The sequence below is a fragment of the Bidens hawaiensis genome, unplaced genomic scaffold (assembly GCF_021521415.1).
Source record: "Bidens hawaiensis isolate Kalapana, Puna unplaced genomic scaffold, B.hawaiensis_p1.1 tig00022235_1, whole genome shotgun sequence".
Lineage (NCBI taxonomy): Eukaryota > Viridiplantae > Streptophyta > Magnoliopsida > Asterales > Asteraceae > Bidens > Bidens hawaiensis.
The window spans coordinates 78400-99517 of NW_027493451.1; the positions used below are offsets into that span (position 1 = coordinate 78400).

Below are 21118 nucleotides of genomic sequence, written 5' to 3' on the forward strand. Positions count from 1 at the left end.
TTCGATTTGATCCCTCATCATTTGCAAAGACGAGACATATGCGGTTTATTATAATGGGTCTAGTTTTAAATACAATTAATAATTCTAAGTGAAGAAGAATATCTTTATACGAATAATTCAATAATCAATACTATTACTGGAGGAAGGTTTTTTGTATAATCACTCTCCAGCGTAAGGATATGTATTAGCTTTTTCTTAAGAGTTTGAGAGCAACAGTACCAACTACCAAAGAATGAGAGAACATGGATGTATCTATTTTTACTTTGTTGTATTTATAGAGATAGGAGATAGGGATGATACTATTGATGACATGGTCTCCTTTATCAGCAACGGGCTTGATGACTTGTGATACTACTATCGACCTTTTATTTTATCTCATTGGTTGATCGTAAATATTTTCTGTCCTTTTAGAGGACCATATAAGATTTATATTATTAAATTTAAATGCTATTTGGGCTATTGCTATTGGATCGGGTTATTTTAATATATTTTTAATATGGGTTTTCCGGCCCATTATTCTTAACTAGGTAACTACCTCGATACCTTTTTCTTAACAAACTAGTTAATATAATAGTCAAAGGTTGAACACAGGATGTAATTAGCACGAGATGATTTTGTCTTACATGCCAGGTTATTTGTACAACTAGAAATGAAAAGCTATTGGTTCGTAATAGAGATAAACAGATTCAGTATTGGTACCGATTAGTACTGATATTGAATTCGGTATCGAATCGGTAATAATTTTTGAATTTTCGGTTGTACCGATATTTACAGAATTTATACATGAAATACCGGTATGGTACCGAACATTTCGGTACCAATACCATTACTATATATTATCAAATTTCAGGATCGGTACATGTATCGTCCCGAACTCATCTCTAGTACCCAAGCTAATTAAGGTTTCTTGTTTGTGTAATTATACGATATATTTTAAATTTTTAATGTACTTTAGTCTCTAGCTACCTGTTTGCTTTTATCTTAATTAAATTATTTTCATCCTTTGAAATTGGAAACTAATGCTTTTAAGATTAAAATTGAAAATGAGCAGTTCACTTTATTTTGTTATATCTATTTATGCATAAAAAAACACGTAAATTCTTTAATTAAAGAAGGTAATTGATTGCAAAGATGGTGGGTGGGATATGACAGCCACCAAAGTTAAGCCTAAACCCGTGACACAGTGACTTGTGCTTATGTAAATACAATAATATTAAAAATAATCTGATGTTATTTTAGTCTAAAAACTCTAATCATATATGAGTTATATTTGATCGAGTTTGCAAAGTTCCAATTCATCACGTATCGGACATTGCACTAAACGAACACCGTTGATGACTTAAAACAATTATGAGTCCAAATGTGTTAGGAACAACCTGAAAATTATAATTTTTATAAAAAATTTAGTACAGTAATAAATTACATTAAAATTTTCAATTCGTGAAAATTAGAAAAATAGGCGAGTATCGTACGAGCCCGAAACTAACTTTCACCAAAATTCAACTTCTTTAGCTCGTATTAAAGGAAATTTAAATCGCTTCCAAAAATCCAATTCCCATAACTCATAAAGATCGTGTGACTTGTTAAAATCCGCTAAATGTTAAACCGGAAACTTAAAGACTTGTTTAAAACCCATATTTTTACCAAAAACCTTTCAAAACCTTTTATTAAACCAATCAAAACTATACACCCACCCTCATTGTGTCCTATAGTTTTACATGCAAACTCATGATAGCTATGTAGTGTGTTGTATAAGCTATCTCTTTGCCAAGATATCCTAAACCTTTTATGTTCTTCCACCTTGATAACCTACACACCCACTTCATCACTCTACTATTTCTCCTTGCTTTAAGCCTTTAAATATCGACTGCCACCACCACACCTCCCATCATCATTTTCACTCTCTAAACACACACAAACTCTTCACTCTCTCTTGCTCTCTCTCCAAGGTAAAATTTATTTATGGATTCAAAAATGGAAAATGTATGTGTGTGTGTGTGAACTCTTTGATCATTGATTCTTAAATTCTTGATGATGAACATGCATATATGCTTAGAGGATATGCATGTGTGTTTTGATGAATAAATTTTGCTTATATGAATTATTTGATAAGGTTTTAAGATTTGGCGTTCTTAAGTTGTAAAAATAGTAAAGTGAGTTTAGATTTTTGAGGGAGAGAAGAGTTTAATATTTTTTTGTGGTAAAATGGATTGTGATTGATTCTTGATTATTGATTAGGTTCATGTTAGAATTTTATATGCATAGTGTGATATCTAGATAATGTTGAAATGATTCTTTACCTTTAATGTGAATTATGTAAGTAAAATTAATATAAACTTAGATAGTTAAAAAAACTTGAAAATCTTATAAGATGGATTGATAGAATATGAAAGATGTATTGACCATTGATAACGTTTAATTAAAAGGTATGCATTAGTGTTTTTTTAAAGTATTATAACTAGTTAAAAATATTTATATTCGTATATCAAAAGGATGATATGTCTGAAACAGAAACTTTGATTGATAAAAAAAAACTTGAAAAACTCTAGTTATAAGATTGATTGATAGAACGGAAATGTTGACTTTCATGTTGGACTTGTAATTATAATGAAAGCGTGTAATTATAATGAAAGCGTGTAGAATAACACGTGTAATTCTACACGTGTAAAAACTCTGATGGCTTAATAAATTTCATCTTATGTTTGAAATGTAAATTTTAATATGATTGGCTGAAACGACATCTATCACCACCCAAAATGACTTAGCCAAAGTCTTCTACTTCTTAATTAAGGTTTTCGGGGTGTGACAGAAGTTGTTATCAAAATGTTATTTTACCAAGCACTAAGTTCCTTGTCAGAGATGTCTCCACCCAAGACTATTATTGACCCGATCGACTTAGATAATGAAGTTGTGGAGGTACCCTCACCAGTCATCACACCCCTTCAGCCCGCAATTATTACTACTACTACTAAACTTGCTTCCATGACTCAGGGTATGCACGAACCAGCTCAGGTGAATAACCGCAAAAGGAAACAACCAGCCACACCTGAGACTAAGTCATCTGAATCACACATCCCACCTAGATATCAAACCCCGATTGTGGCTCCCTCTACTCGTTACGTTTGTTGTCCGGGCATCCCACCTAGATATCAAACCCCGGTTGTGGCTCCCTCTACTCGTTACATTCGTTGTCGGGGCATCCCACCTAGATATCAAACCCCGGTTGTGGCTCCCTCTACTCGTTACATTCGTTGTCAGGGCATCCCACCTAGATATCAAATCCCGGTTGTGGCTCCCTCTACTCGTTACGTTCGTTGTCAGAGTGAATTATTAACAACGAGACGCATACTTATGGACTATATGACAGAGAGGTTGATAGAGACCGAGGCCCGGATGAACCAGTTTGCGGAAGAGAGGTTGTTTGGGTTGTAGTTGTATTTTGTTTATGTATGTGGTAGCCACTCTTGGCCTTTTAAGTATATTAGGTTGGAAAATTTAAATATTTAGGTGTAGTGTGTGTTACACCAAATTTTGTATGTTTTTGGAACTCTATGTAATTTTCCACCTAGAAATATTATCGTTAATGTTATGGTTAGATTATGATGAATGTATTTCCCTTAAATATGTATGATCATTATAACAACTACATTATCTATTTGGTAAAAAGAGAAAATGCCACCAAGAACTTGGAGAGGCGTCGCGTGTAATATTCGTTAATTTTCAACCTGAAACCCTACCTGTTTTAGAATAGTGGCATAATTTGATGATATTTTAGTCTGACTTGCTTATTTATAGTCAATACTTAATAATTTAATGATATTTTAATCTGACATATTTATTTAGTTGCTCGTATTATAAAAAAAAATTCATTAAACTTATCCAATTAGCTTCTCATTGATGGATTGTTTCATCGAGATCCAATTCAAATCATGATGTCATTTTCTAGCCTGTTCTTAAATGGACCTCTTTAATCTTCGTAGAAAGCATTAGAGGAAGGGATGCTTCACTCATGTGATGTAAGCCAAGTTTTACCAATTATATATTGCTTTATCATTACAATTTTAACTACTCTAAATCACCTTAATCAAAGGCAAAACTCATCTCAACTACTTTAAAACTAAAAGTAACTATAATAATAAAAATAATTGGGCAGGTAAATATTGAAGACTCACTGATTATCATATACTAGTACCACGTTGCACTACCCAATTAAGGTACCGTTAGTAGACGGAGGTACTCCTCTCATTAGTGAACTACTACTCTAGAGAGGGATCCGAATAATACATCTTCCCCGTAGATTTATTTAACTTGCATATATGCATGCCGTATTAATACGTCTAAATATAAGTTAATATCATATATACTATAATATAACTTAACGTTCTTAACGAAAGATCATGTCATGAATGGTGTCATGATTCCATTCGTGCCATATTTATCATTCGTCTATATTAGTTCTTCAAATCAAAAACCAATCACCAAATATTTTCTAGATTTTTCTTGTTATCCTAAGACTCGAAAATATGTTTGACTATAATTTGAAAATAAATTTTCCTAACACATTAATCCAGTATTTTGAAACCCGGTCACTCATGATGTTATGATGTTTCTATTGATTAAACACAAATCATATATATTTAAAAAGCAATGTATAAAATATAAATAAATATTAAAGTTTGTTATTTTATTATTTATGATGTCATTAGGGTCAAACACCGGTCCAACCTTCAAAATAGAGTCAAATTTGAAAATAAATTTTCCAACACGTTATCCTTTGATCCGGTAAGACGTATGGCCATGTCTGAAAACATTGCACAAGTCAACATCACTTGAAAATGGTTTTAACTAAAATTTAAAATTTGATGTTCCATGAAATTTTTCTGATAATATTTCTCAAAAGCAATGGATCCTACATATAGGATTAGAATTGGAAACCCAAATAAACGAAATAACCAAGTAAGAACGTACATGGGTAGCTAGTGTGGCATATATACCACCACTCCCTTTATTTCATCCACTCGATCTTACTTTAAACACTTAAGAAAACAAACAAATACTTATTAATTAAACCACCATAAGCCCACGTACATGCTGCATGCATGCATGCATATCTCATAACCATGACTTTTTAACTTCTTAGGTGTTGCCTTTTCACTAGGCCCGAGTTGATGATGGACTTAAAGTTGCCAAGGCCGTCTTCATATGGGTAAACCCCGTTGTCGAGGCCTTCACCATATGGAATACGAAGGTCGTTGGTGGACCTGACGTGGTTCTTGTTGCCGAGGCCGTCTTCACGTGTGTAAATTCCGTTGTCGAGGCCTTCACCATATGGGATACGGAGGTCGTTGATGGACCTGACGTGGTTCTTGTTGTCGAGGCCGTCAAAACCATATGGCCTATGTCCGTTGTCGAGGCCTTCACCATATGGAATGCGGAGGTCGTTGGTGGACTTAACGTGGTTCCTGTTGTCGAGGCCATCATCATATGGAATACGAAGGCCGTTAATGGACTTAACGTTGTTTTTGTTGTCGAGGCCGTCTTCATATGGATAAACTCTGTTGGTGGGCTTAACGTGGTTCTTGCTGTCGAGGCCTTCACCATATGGAACACGGAGGTCGTTGGACTTAACGTCGTTTTTGTGGAGGCCGTCAGGGCCATATGGCCAAAATCCGTTGTCGAGGCCTTCACGCCACGGCCACCAGGCCGTGCGTTTCGGTGACGATGGTGGTTCTGTAGGAAGACGCCGCAGAAAATGCTAAGATGGTTGTGAAGGTAAGTGCAAGTTTTGCCATTGTTGCTGGTGGTGGTGGTTGACGATGGTTGCTAGCTTGTGGTGGAAGTATTTATAGTACAAGAAATGTATTTGCATGGGAAGCACGTGGAATATGTTTCATGAAGAATGAAACAACTGGTATGTTTATTTGTATTAATTTGGATAAATATGTATGTTATATTTAAAAGTTGTATATTATTTGATTTGAATATTGTTTAAATTGTGGTGATTGGTTTATACTTTATTATATAGTGGACGGAAAAGGCTGATTTTAAAACGCATGATACCAACGAAACAAGTACTGCATTAATTGGTATATCATGTCTTTTTGTTTTGGCATGAAGAAAACGAAGATGTTGAAAAGCTGCAATAAGAAACAAGTTGATCTTTGATAATTGGATGAATCTGATAAAAAAACCCACGTCAATTAATACAATTGAATTATTGGGTACAAGTTGAAATTCATTTAATCAAATTCAACACCAAGATTTAATTGGAAAGCCTAATTTCAAGATTTTGAAAATTCGTATAAATTTAACGACTCCCTTGAATAAGAATCGATGAATATATGTTTGAATTTGAAGTGTGGTTGAAGGGTTCATGGAGAGTTACGTTTATGCGGGTCAAGTTCCGACGTGGGTGTTGGTTGATAATGGTGGCAAAATTGAAGTCAATGACTTTGACTTTTGAACAGAACACGAGACGAAGTCATGCCGATGGCCCTAAAGTGACATTGGGTGAAGCTATGGCTTTAGGCCCCTAATAGAATAATGCCTCCATTTAAAAGTTTATATATTTGTAACAAAAGGCATATTAAAATCATTTAATAGAAAAACCGGATCGCTAGATATTGCTCAAATGGCTAAGTTAAAATCTTCCGTTTTCTAAAAGCTTTCAAACCCACCCATTTTCGATTCTCTCTTTCCTATACTAGGATGCAACTTTTTTTCTTGTTCACTTTGTTATTAATTTTTTCCTAGGCGAGCTTTATAAATCTAACTTCTTTCTCAAAACAAATTTTGAATTTTTTCTAAATTCATATGTGAAACATGACAAGCGCTCAAATTTTAAATTATGTAATTTCATCTCACAAATTCTCAGTAAGTCTCCCACGTTTTCTTTCGCTTTAAGCCACCAAAATGATTGGGCCGCCTCTACATGCCGCATGCATACGATGTTTGTATTTGACTTTTAATAGTCAAAAACTAGATGCTATATACGCTGGACTATTTTCTTTTAATTTTTGTCCTTTAAACATAAGGTCAATTTATTAAACATGTCCTTTTAAAAGTTTAGTTTCACTCTTCGTTCTTTAAATGGGTAATTGTCTCGGTTGTAGTCTTTTACATTAACTAACGTTAACCTTTTCAATTCAATCATCTCATATGCAACGCACATGAGATTAACGTTAGTTAATGTAAAAGACTACAACCGAGACAATTACCCATTTAAAGAACGAAGAGTGAAACTAAACTTTTAAAAGGACATGTTTAATAAATTGACCTTATGTTTAAAGGACAAAAATTAAAAGAAAATAGTCCAGCGTATAAGCATCTAGTTTTTGACTATTAAAAGTCAAATACAAACATCGTATGCATGCGGCATGTAGAGGCGGCCCAATCATTTTGGTGGCTTAAAGCGAAAGAAAACGTGGGAGACTTACTGAAGACGTTAAGCCCACCAACGGAGTGTATCCACATGAAGATGGCCTCGACAATGGAGTGTATCCACATGAAGACGGCCTCCAAAAAATAACGTTAAGTTCACCAACGAAGTGTATCCACATGAAGACGGCCTCCACAAAAACAACGTTAAGTCCACCAACGACCTCCGTATTCCATATGGTGAAGGCCTCGACAACAAGAACAACCTTAAGTCCACCAACGGAGTGTATCCATATGAAGACGGCTTCAGCAACGGAGTGTATCCACGTGAAGACGGCCTCCACAAAAATAGCATTAAGTCCACCAATGGAGTGTATCCACATGAAGACGGCCTCCGCAAAATTAGCGTTAAGTCCACCAATGGAGTGTATCCACATGAAGACGGCCTCCACAAAAATAGCGTTAAGTCCACCAATGGAGTGTATCCACATGAAGACGGCCTCCACAAAAATAGCGTTAAGTTCACCAACGGAGTGTATCTACATGAAGACGACCTCCACGCAATGGAGTGTATCCACATGCAAACCTCCGTATCCCAAATGGTGAAGACCTCGATAACGGAGTTTACCCGCACACACACACACACAAACCTGAGTTGAAGGCGGACCGAATGAGATCACCAGACCAACAATATGAAAGTATATGAGCATCAACTGCAACATTTTCTTGTTTTTCAATCTCTAAAGAATTCAAGACAACCATCTTGAAAGATCAAGTGTTCAGCAGCCCATGTAATGTCATCCATATGCAATCCTTTCAATACACCCGAGTTATCCACTTTTAAATTTGCCACCTTTTCAAGATCAGATAACGGCCCGAGTGCGTTACACAGCCTTTCAAAGTCGAATTCTGTGGCTGCCCAACAAAAATAAAACAAAATTTAAGATTTTATAATAATATTACTAAATACCAATTAAAAGTAGAACGTTGTATTTCGGGTTGAACCCGCAAACCCGTTTAACTAAACGGGTCGTGTCCATGTTGAACCGGGCGGGTTTGTGGGTTGACCAGATTAACCCATTTATTTCTTTATCTAAAATGTGTTTATGTAATAACTTTAAACTATTTGGGATTTTTATGTTAAAATTTTAAAGTTGTAAGTAAATTGGCATATTTTAAACATAAATTCTTATCAAAAATATAAATATTACGTGGATTATTTTTTAAAGTAATTATATGCAAGAAAATAATTAAACAAAATTCTTTCCCAGGTTAAACAGACCGTGTTCATGTCAACCAGGAATACGTGTGTCGTGTTTAGGTTCATGGGCGTGACACGATTTTTAGGCTCGTTTAATATTTTCGGGCTCAACCCGCGAACACGACTCTGCAAATATTATTTAAAATACATGATACCTTTCACTAAGCATGATGTTGTCAATACACTTTTCATATTTTTCAACATACTGACTATGAAGACCACTCCAAACATCCCGAAGATTATCCAACGACGGTCCATCACCACCGGATTCATACCCGCTCGACTTTACAGTTTTTGATGATTTAATTAATTGCCACATCAGCAAGAAGTGCACCTGAATCAACAGCACTGCATGTCATGTCAAAACCACTGCATATTAAAACATTGTGTCCATCGTTTCCGTGAGCTTGATACAAGGGTACAACAGTGTTTTGGATGATTGGTTGTGATGAGAAAAAATCTACTTGAAGCTTCATTGCTTTGTGGTAGATTGTTTCTACAAACTGAAGCTCTTCGCTGGTCAACGACAACGGTCAACTTGTCTAAAAGTTCTTCGATTTGGTATGCAGAGTCCTAAAAATAGAGGAAATGTAGCATAAGATACTAGTTGTCTTAAATGGTTCATGATAAAAAAATTTAGAGGTGGCTATTTTGACCCGTTTACTTATGAATGGGTTAAACGGGGTTGTTTTTAATTCAAACGGGTCAAATCAAAACATGATCATTTGGTCAAAACACGATCATTCAGACGGGTCCGACCGGGATTCGGTCCACCGACCGGTCTGGTTCTATATAGTTCGCTCGGCTACCAGAGAACCGGCCGGTCCAAACCGAAAACCGGACCGGTTGAACCGGTTTTCTATGAAAAAAATTATTTTTTTTTCTTGAATAATCATTTTTCCAGCCCGAATCGTCATTTTTTGACCAAAGTTGTTCGGCTGGTCCGACCGGTTGAACTGGTGAACCGGTTGGCCGTCCGGTTCGATGTCCGATCCGGTTATGAAACCATTGAATATATCATAAATTTATACATAACAATTATATATATATAATAGGCTCGTTTAGGCTTGCGAGCCAGTTTGAGCTTGCTAAGTAAAACTCAGAACTGGGCTCGTTTACTAAACAAGCTAACTATAGCCTCGGGCTCGATTCGAGCTTTTATAGAGCTGATCTCGGGTGGCTCGCAGTAGTGACTATAGTTTTTTGAACAATAAGAATCTCATTTATTATTTTTATACAAAGTTTTAAAAAATCAAAAGGTGTTTGACTTTGGTTGTGTTTTACTATTTTATCTCAAACGGGTCAAATAAAAAGGCCAGAAAAATTTAAACGGGCCAAGTACTTTTTTTATTTATGCAACTCCCTATGACCCGTTCGCTGAACCACATTAATAATATTAATAATAATGAAACAAACCTCGAATTTTTTAGAAGCGAGACTATCGATCCATTTTTTGTAATGATGATTATTTTCATCCGGTTCAAGAACCGCTTGTATCTCCTTACTCAAAAAAGATTGAACATTGCAGCAAGTGCATATGCAGAAAGCTTAGTTTTTTCAAACGGGGTCTCAAATTTCCCGGGAAACTTTTCTCTAACCGACTCACCCGAGGCTGCAGCCATCAATAAGTCTGTGTATTTGATCATTGCACGGTCCGAAATGTTCCCTGCTGGAAGCTCAAATCCCCATTCCTATGTGATTAAAATTTAAAACTCAAATTATATACATATAAATATATCTTTTGTAATTTAGAAAAATAAATTTGGGATCATACTTGGACAATTGATTTAAACATAGTCATCTTTTTTAATACTCTTTTTCTAATCTTTCTTATCACAGCCTTGTCATCATCATCATCTGAGCATTCTTCTGCCATCTCAAACCTAAAGTTCAAAAATCTCATAGTAATCAGATGCATGCTTGAACAAGTAACGATAAGATTAACGAGGGTGTAAACGAGCTTGACCTTTTATTAAGCTCAGTTAACAAATGAGCTTGAGCCTAAGCTACACATGTCATGATGTCAAGCTCAAGCTGACTTGTGAGCCTAAACGAGCTTTTTATGGACCTCCACCGCCGCTAGCATACGGTTCCACGTTTTGTGAGCCCACTACTCCTCTTCCACATCCACACCACCGTCATCCGAGTGGAGATCCGCCAGAGCCACATACTACGCGGTAGCCAACCCAAGCGACAACGTCGGCGGCGCGTGCGTGTACGGGAAGGCGACGGCGGGGCTGAGCACGGTGTTGTTTGTGAAAGGACAGATCTGTGGCGCGTGTTTCGAGGTGATGATCTCCGGTGGTGTATTCCGGTGACTTCGATTATTGTGACGGCGACTAACTTCTGTGCGCCCAATTATGGGTTAACATGGTGACTGGGGTTTTAAAATTCAAACATTTGCCAGTGTTGCAGTGGCTGTGGTGTCTTCATCAACTGATGCATATGATGAAATCGGGTCGGATCTGAAATGATGATGATGATGATAACGATGGGTGGTGGTTGGTGGTTGGTTGTGGTGTTGATGGTGGGTTAAGAATATTTGGGGAAGAAGATGATGATTAAAAATAAAAAAAACTTTTATTTATTTAAAGCCCAAAAATTTTAAGTCAATTATACAAATAACCCCTAAAGGGGTAAAAAGACTAAATGGGTGTTTGGGATTCCTTATTTTTTTATCTCCTTATAACTTATTGTTTTTTGTAAGTTAAAAGAGTGTTTGGATAATGTGACATTTTTAAAGTTTTAAAGAAGAGAAAAAAGAGTTTTGATAAGTTAGGATATTGTAACTTATCAAAAACTCCTTAAATAAGTGAAAATGAAGTGTAAATAAGGAATCCCAAACATGGCCTAAATTGCCCTCATATGAGATGCACATGACTGGATTTAACGAGAAAAACTAACCCTCGTTAGTAAAAAGGACGAACCATGCAACGTTTTTTGAACGTAAAGGATGTTTTCTGTCATTAAGTTTACCAAATGACGTCCAACGAAAAATCGTGCAAACATAAAAGACGTCTTTTGCCATTTTGTCTTATTTTAACGTGGGTATTTCGACCCATTATTCTTCACTAAGTAACTACCTTTGCTAGTTTCTTGCTTAGGAGGTCTTTGGTTTTTTCTTCTTAATGAAAGATTGATGTTAAGAAAAAAGAAGAAAAAACATCCTCGGTACCTCTTTCTTAACGACCTAGTTAATAATAGTCAAAGGTTGAACACATGAGGTTAGCACGAGATGATTTTGTTTCACATGCCAGGTTTTGTACAACTAGAAAAGAAAAAACTATTGGTTCTCAACACGGATGAACATATTTGGTACTGGTATCGATAAGTACCGGTTAATTCGGTACCGATTTGGTACCGTTGATACCGATTACCGAATCGGTATCGAGTTTTGAGTTTTCGGTACATATATGGTTCTGCGATATTTCCAAAATTTTGCATGAAATATCGGTACCGTACCGTATCAAACCTTTCGGTACTGGTACCGGTACCAAATATTTTTCAAATTTCATGATCGGTACTGTCCCGAGCTCATCCCTAATTCACAAGTTAATTAAGGATGCTAATGCCTATTCGTCTTATAAGTGAAACAGATAATTAATAGTTTAGATTCGTCTATATGACATAATTTCAGCATCGGTCTCTTGGTTGTCTAGGATATCTTTTGATGTATTTTAGTCTCTAGCTACTAGTTTGTTTTTATCTTAATAAAATTATTTTTATCGTTTAAAATTGAAAACTAACGTTTTAGATTAAAATTGAAAACGAGTAGTTCACTTTATTTTGTTGTCTATTATTGCATTATTAAAAGAGAAAAAAAAAACAAGTACGTTTTTCATCAAAGAAGTTGTTTGATTGTAAAAATGGTGGGATGTGACAACCGCCAAATTTAAGCCTAAACTCGTGAAAATGTAAACCGCGCTTATGTAAATAAAACAACATAATAAATAAAATGACATTATTTTAGTTCAAAAGCTTCAAAAATATACGAGCTATATTTTATCAAGTTTGAAAAGTTCAAATTCGTCCCATAGTAGACACTGCGCATTGCGCATAACGACCACGTGCAGGGAACGACCCGAAAAATTATAATATTTATAAAAATATTAGTAATAAGTTACAAACTTATTTTAAAATTTTTGATTTGCAAAAAATAGAAAAGTAGGTGAGTACAAGTCAGTGTAGGATACCGTACGAGCCTGAAACTAACTTTCACCAAATTCAACTACTTTAGCTCGTGTTATAGGAAATTTAAAATCGCTTCCAAATATCCAATTCCCATAACTCACAAACAAGTTTGACTAGTTAAAATCCGCTAAACGTTAAACCGGATACTTAAAGACTTGTTTAAAACCCACATTTTTGCCAAAAAAATATAATAACAACTTTCAAAACCTTTCATTAACATTTAAACCAACCAAAACTTTACACCCACCCCCATTGTCCTAGAGTGTTGCATGCAAACTCATGATAGCTATGTAGTGTGTGGTATAAGCTATCACTTTGCCTAGATATCCTAAATCTTTCACCTTGATAACCTACACACCCACTTCACCACTCTACTTCTTCTTGCTTTAAGCCTTTAAATAGGCGTTGGCTATTCAAACACACTTTTATGTTATTCATACACCTTTTTAACACACATCTATATTTTATATACACCCTATAAAGGGTGCATGAATAACATATCCCTTTAAATATCGACTGCCACAACCACACCTCCCATATCATTTTCACTCTCTAAACACACACAAACTCATCACTCTCTCTTGCTCTCTTTCTAAGGTAAATTTTATGTGCAAAAGAATCAAGGATTTGGATTCAAAAATGGAAAATAATGAATGTTTGCATGTGTGTGTGAGCCGTATGTATGTATAAATGTATGTGTGTGGGGAGTGTCGAACACCCATATGTATGCATACATGCAGACACATATGTGTGAACTCTTTGATCATTGATTCTTAGATTCTTGATGATGAACGTGCATTATTAGAGTACATGCATGTGTGTTTTGTTGAATAAATTTTACTTATATGAATTATTTGATAAGATTTGATGTTCTTAAGTTGTAAAAATAGTATAGTGAGTTTAGATGTTTGAAATGTAAATTTTAATATGATTGACTGAAACGACATCTATCACCACCCAAAGACTTTGTCAAAGTCTCATGCTGCTTAATTAAGGTTTTCGGGGTGTAACAATACTTATCAAAATCAATCGCTATAGTGAATTAGAAATTTTTAAGAATTTATAAACTATAACAGAATTTTCAAACACATGTTTTTCACAACCTCACGAAGCAAAAAAGATAAAAAGTAAAATTGCTGAGGTACAATTCGAAAATTGCATTAGTATACATTTTCCTTTATAATTTTATAAGTTACATTACCAAGCACTAACTAAGTTACTTGTCACAGATGACTCCACCCAAGGCTATTATTGACCCGACCGACTCAGATAACGAAGTCAGTGAAGTACCCGCACCCGTCATCACACCCCTTCAGCCCACCACGACTATTACTACTACTACTACTACTACACCCACTACCATGACTCAGGGTATGCACGAACCAGCTCAAGTGAACAACCGCAAAAGGAAACAACCAGTCACGCCCGAGACCAAGTCATCTGACTCACCTTCTACTCGTAACATTAGTTACCAGGATGTACTAACTTATCTTGAGCAAAGGATGGCTCATAATGCCGGTGTTTTAGAAAACTTGGAGGTACATTTTCAAGATTTGGAAAGTAGGGGATAGCGAGACGCATACTTATGAATCATATGATAGAGAGGTTGATAGAGACCGATGCCCGATTTAACCAGTTAGTGGAAAATTTGCGTGCTATGTTTGGGTTGTAGTTGTATTTTGTTTATGCATATGGTAGCCACTCTTGACCTTTTAAGTATTTTAGGTTGGAAAATTTAAATATTTAGGTGTAGTGTGTATTATTACACCAAATTTTGTGTCTTTTTGGAACTCGTGCAATTTTCCACCTAGAAATGTTATCGTTAATGTTAGACCATGAGTAGTCATAAAGCATGTGCCCCAGGCGTTATGCGTCATGTGGCGCCCAGTCAGAGTTATAGTTTTTTGCTAAAAGATGGTGTAGTTATAATGCTCCACCCCCAGGCGTTATGCGCCACGTGGCGCGTAGTCACTTATACATTTTTTTAAATAATAGTTCATTACATATTCTCACTTCTAGCTCATTACGTCCAACTTGTTAACTCCGTCAATTTTCAATGTTACATGAGGATAATTTTATGCCAATTATTTTTATGTTTTTATGTATAACTTAAAGCTTTGGGGGCCAATTATAAACAAGTGAATATCTAAAATGTTTGTTTCCAAACTTAATTATAAAACCCTACCCCTTTAACCTACCTACCATTTCTTCTTCTTCTTTCTTCCAAACTCCCTAACGGATGAAGACCAAACAACCAAGCCCCAACCTTCGTGCGATTTTTCTTAATTCGATTCGATTTTGGTTTATAATAAGGTAAGAACCAGTTGCCCTTGACTGATTTGGTCTAATTTTGATCCGTTTTAATTCAATTTTGACCATGAAGATCCAATTTTGACCACCACGGTGGTGCAAGAAGAGACTGCCAACTGTTCTTTATCAAAATGTGAGCCATAACCAAGCGTTTTGTAGAAAACACCGGAAAAAAAGGCTTGGCTAAAACCGGGGGGGGGGGGGGGATGTGCCCCCGGCGTTATACCCTAAAACGCCGAAAAAACGTCGGGACTACGGATGGTCTTATGGTTACAATTATGATGAATATATTTCTTTTATATATGATCACTATAACCACTGCAATTATCTCTTTGGTAAAAAAAGAAAATGCCACCAAAAACTGGGAGAGGTGTTGCGTGTAACCTTTGTTAATTTTAACCCGAAACCCGGCCTGTTTTAAAAAACTAATATAATTTGAATCCATATTTTTTTTTTTTATGAAAGCATTGATTTTCGGTGTAACATTCGTTAATTTTCAACCTGAAACCCAACATATTTTAAAATATTGATATAATTTAAATCCACATTTTTTATGATAGCATTGATTTTCATATCACTTATATTTTGAGTTTATAATTTTCAACCCAAAACCCAATCCACCACTTTTAGACAACTTTGAATATAAGACCATGTGTAGTCATAAAGTTCCATTACCAGGCATTATGCGACACGTGGCGCCCAGTCAGAGTTATGGATTTATACAAAAACAAGGTGTAGTCATAAAGCCCCACCCCAGGCATTATGCGCCATGTGTCGTCCAGTCACTTATACACTTTTTTTGTTTTTTTACAATACAATTTAACAAAAAGCTTTTTTATATAAAATACTTTTAACCCTCAATCACAATCACAAAACAATCCCACCGTCAACCACCGTCAATCCCACCCAGATCTCAATCACAAAACATAAACACTCCCACCGATCCTCATCTGCCTCAACGAACGAGATCAGAAGCAAATCGGAAGATCGAGAAGCAGGTTTAGCGACGATGAAGCACAAACACAAACCACCACCGTCAATCCCACCATCACCGGCAACCGTTAACTTCTCCGGCGATGGATCCTCAGGTTCAGCAAGCATCTGATGTCATCATCTCCGTTAACTTCTCCTGCGGCGATGAAGCTTCTGTTCAATCTCTCCAATGATAATATAACGGATTTTTTTTTTATTTTTGAGCCATTCTCGCGTTATATAGAAAACGCCGGAAAAAAAAAATACCCAAACGCCCGGGGGGGGGGGGTGTCCCCGGCGTTATAGCTCATAACGCCGGCATAATGCTCCGACTACGCATGGTCTAACAACTGCCACAACCAAGTTCTACAAGATGGCAGTGGCGGAGGATGTGCTCAATTGATTATCGGTCGGTTGAATTCATGATCTTCGGTTCAAAGAAGATTATCAAATACATGGATCCCATGTTTTAAGCATACATGTCAACATGTGAGTTTACGAGATTTAATGTGTGTGACGCAAGTAATTGGTTTTGAACATATGTTGTTTTTAATCCATTATTCTGATAGGAGAAATATGCTATTTGACTCCCTGAAAAATAACGTCGCGAGATGGGTTAACCACTGAAAAAGATTTTGCGAGCTTTGACTCCCTGTGTTACTCCGGCGGGTTCTTCTGACTCCTGCCGTCAGTTGACCCATCATTGACTGACCAAAAAAGGTTGAAATGACTATTTTACCCCTGAGCCTTTAATTAATTCTAAAACTAATAATCCAAATCGTGTAGAGTGTGGGGTTCGAACAGGTGACGTCTCGGTTAACAACAAACAAAACAAACCATTTGAACTAAACTAATGTTTGTTATATCTATACAGCATGAAATATATATTCTCACTTGATTAAGGACTTTCTCATCATCATCATCATCATCATCATCATCATCATCATCATCATCATCATCTTCTTCCCATCTTCATCATCAAATCAACAAACATTAATAAACAACAAATCATAACTCAAATTCACCTAGTCCACTTCCTGGTTATAACATCATACGAATGCACCGTGTCCCAATACGTCTCTAATGGATGATACGTTGGTGCCGGTTGTAGCCACGGCTTTGTCACCATCAAACCCTAACCCCAACGATCACAAATTCAGTTCTAATTCACAACAATTAGCAACAATTAGTAGCAATTAGCAACCAATTAGAAGCTGTAAACACCGAATTGAATCTAGACAACTCATCTTCATCTTCTTCTCCACCTGCATCTTTTTCTTCTTCTTCCACTTCCTGGTTTTCCGGCATTGTCCGTTACCGGCATCCATGGCGGCGGTGGCTGCCGTGGTGCCGGAGGTTAGGGTTTTGATCGGAATGATTTATGGGTGCGGTGGTTGAATTATTGAAGCGATTGGTGGTGGGATTTGAGAGATTTGAGGGTTTGAGTGATGAAATCTAGGGTTTGAGGATTTGATTAATTGTTATGAAACTGATGATGAAGATGATGAGATTAAGAAGGATTAATTGGTGGTGGGTTTGAGGATTTGAGGTTGATGATGATGAAGATGAGAGTTGATGATTATGAAGATGAGATCGATGATGATGTACGATGTTGCTGCTATTAATATAATAATTATTATTATTATGTTTATTATTTATTATTTATTAGAAGATTACTAAAATACCCTTAATATGTTGGTATTATTACTAAAATACCTACGGTCAACTAACGGTAGGAGTCAGAAGAACCCGCCGGAGTAACACAGGGAGTCAAAGTTCGCAAAAACTTTTTCAGTGGTTAACCCATCTCGCGACGTTATTTTCCAGGGAGTCAAATAGCAGATTTCTTTTCTGATGGTTATACTGTTTTAAAAAGTTCACAAAAAGTATGTGTCAGGTCAAATTAATATAACATAACTTTATTGAGATTTATTTAATTGACTTAGCTAGGACACAAATTAAAAAGTGTGTATCTAAAAACTCTACGTCAATAATCATACATGCACAAATGTAAATTGCGATAGTATTCGATCATTCGATGTTTATTATTAATTGAATTTAAAATATAAGAGTATTTTAAACATGTATATTGATTTTAATATAACAACTTTATTAAAATTTATTTAACTGATAAAGATAAAAACTGTCTATAATTTATGGTATTAACCATGTTCATAGTGGTTATAGTTAGATAACTTATAGTCAATAATTAATAATTTAATGATATTGTTAATCCGTCATATTTATTTAGTTTGCTCGTAGAAAGTATTAGAGGAAGGGATGCTTCTCTCATGTGATGTACGTCAAGTTTTACCAATTATGTACTGCCGTATCATTTACACTTTTAACTACTCTAAAACATCTTAATCATATGTAACACTTATCTCGACTACTTTAAAACCAAAAATAACTATAAAGATAATGGATGACTGGGTAGGTAAATACTGAAGACTCACTAATTATCAGGTATTAGTACCATGTTGCACTACCCAACTAAGGTACCGTAAGTAGACGGAGGTGCTCTTCTCATTAGTGAACTACTCTAAAGAGGCTGATTTTATATTATGGTTGATTTGTTTCATGTTTAATTTTGGTATTATGTTTTCGTTATGGTATTAAGGTTTTGGTATTATAGATAATTGATTGTCGGTATCGTACCGTTACCGATACCTAGTTAGTGGAGATTTTTTTTAAAAAAAAGAACAAAGAGGTACCAAAGCGAGTACCGTACTCAAAGTACCTTTACCCGTACCTGTACCTGTACCTGTACCTGTACCATATAATTCGGGTACGGGTATGGGTACCAAGATTTACTGATTTTAGGTACGGGTACTTTCGGGTATAGGTACGGATACGGTCCCGATCTCATCCCTACCTACTACATAGTCCATGCACCCAAAAATAAATGCACGTCTATTTTATTTTTTACTCACACATTTTTGTGTTTAGTATACACCAAAAACTATATATAGTCCATGGCTCCATGCACACAAAGATAACGTATATACTTGTATGAATATATTTAAATTGTAGAAAGAAAAACTGCCTTACGCATTTTTTATATAAAAGTATTTTAAATTTACATGAGAATGATACATTATATATTCCTTTATTACTTTCCTTTTAACAAACAGCAATAAAAGAAAATAACAAAACTAGCAAAAAGGCCTGTAAAGAGAGTAAAATATATATTGAGTTACAAAGAAAACAATAAAACAATGAATTTAGGGTACAAAACTTTACTTATAATGACTTTGGATCCCTCAAAATCAACTACAAACACTTTCTAGTGTTCTTGATATATTTTTTTTTACAAAAATATTACCACTAAACCCACAAATTTGATTTTCTTGTTCATCGAAAAACCCAATGATTAAGAATGCTTACAAACTCCACTGGTCCTTTTAATTTTCATATTAAACTCACTGCCCATATTAAGAGGCGTACGTGTACATATATAATGTTTGTAACATAATGTTTTATATTTTGTTCTAGTGTTTCATTGTCATTAAGACTATATGTAATGGGCGGTAATATGGGACGAAAAGGGGCGATAATATGGTGGAACACCCCCCCCCCCCCGGCGATAATTGGGCGAAAAGGGGCGGGGCGGGGTAATCTTGTCGCCCGTTCAAGAAGTTAAATAATAATATTTTAATAAAATGACCGTTTGACGACGGTCAACTTTAAAAAAAAATTAAACAATATATATATATATATATATATATATATATATATATATATATATATATATATATATAAACATACACCCTTCTTCTCCATTTTATATTCATTTTATACACAAATCATACCCAATTTCTTACAAAAAATAAACAAAATGAATCCTAGAAACAACCCGAACCAACCGAACTACCAACTCCCTGATTTCGGTCAAGCGTATGGTTCACAATCGAGCCAACCGAACCAACCGAACTACCAATTCCCTGGTTTTGGTCAAACGTATGGTTCGCAATCGAGCCAACCGTACCAACCGAACTTACAATGGAACCCGAGGAACCTGAACCAACCGAGCTATCTATATCAATTTTCCGACCCGAACCTAAACATGTACGCCAACTTTCTTGTAAGGCCCCAAACCGGTAGCCCTACTTTAGCGTCGGATTTACTCATAAACACAGTTCTTGCAATCAGAGTTAATTAAAACTTTCGCGGAAACGTTTACTTGAAGTATTCGTTACAAAACATTCAATCTCTTCTCTGATACTATAAAACAAATCATTATATTTAAAACATCTTTTCTTCTACCTTAAGATGCCAGCCGTTCAACCCATGCCATGTGCCATCCTCATGCTAGTTCTTTGGTCTGATCACCTGCGTGCATACTAAAAGTCAGCTACGCTGAGTGAGTTCTAGTTAATCAAGCAACTTATCATACAACCACTACATGCATCATATACGTATCCGCAGACACGTAGTCCACTATCTAACCTGCTTACCTTACCACTTAGCCTCTTATTTACACCTACCACATTGCCACTTTGCCACTTTAATAACGTATAACGTTATGCCACTTTGCCACTTTAATAACGTATAACGTTATGCCACTTTGCCGCTTTAATAACGTAGTCACGTATAGGCTTACCCTACCACGTACTATCGTCGTGCCACTAACACTCTTACTACACTCTTGCCACTTCTAACACGCTCTACCTCTACTTGTCTACAACATGTTACATATCATTTACATAATAAGCAAGTCACATCATAGCATTCATACACACTAATAACCACTTGGCAATCATTATCCTTGGCGATGCGTGCAATATCCGAAGATCGTTCACGCACCAACAAGTATTATATAATAGCTACCTCGTATAACATCTATAGCATACACTTACCACTTAAGGTAAGTGTATTCACACTTCACATCGAGTATGCACACAACCCCGAAAACATAACAGGGAAATGGGGCTAGAAACTCACCTGAACTCTGCTTCTTCCTCCGATAGTTGTAAATCCCTTCTTTAACTGAGCTTGGCTGACTGT

The 21118-nt window shown here is 35.8% G+C and overlaps 1 protein-coding gene across 1 annotated transcript; it reads right to left on the reverse strand.

Annotated features, from left to right (window-relative positions):
- Window positions 1-8110: 8110 nt before the first annotated feature.
- On the reverse strand, window positions 8111-10514 carry LOC143565027 (bifunctional TH2 protein, mitochondrial-like). The gene is made up of 6 exons (XM_077052132.1): window positions 10413-10514; window positions 10237-10329; window positions 10055-10138; window positions 9103-9211; window positions 8849-8986; window positions 8111-8292 (listed from the first exon to the last, which is right to left on the reverse strand). Exons 1-6 carry the CDS (start codon window positions 10512-10514, stop codon window positions 8111-8113), a joined length of 708 nt encoding a protein of 235 aa, XP_076908247.1.
- Between the last annotated feature and the right edge of the window lie 10604 nt (window positions 10515-21118).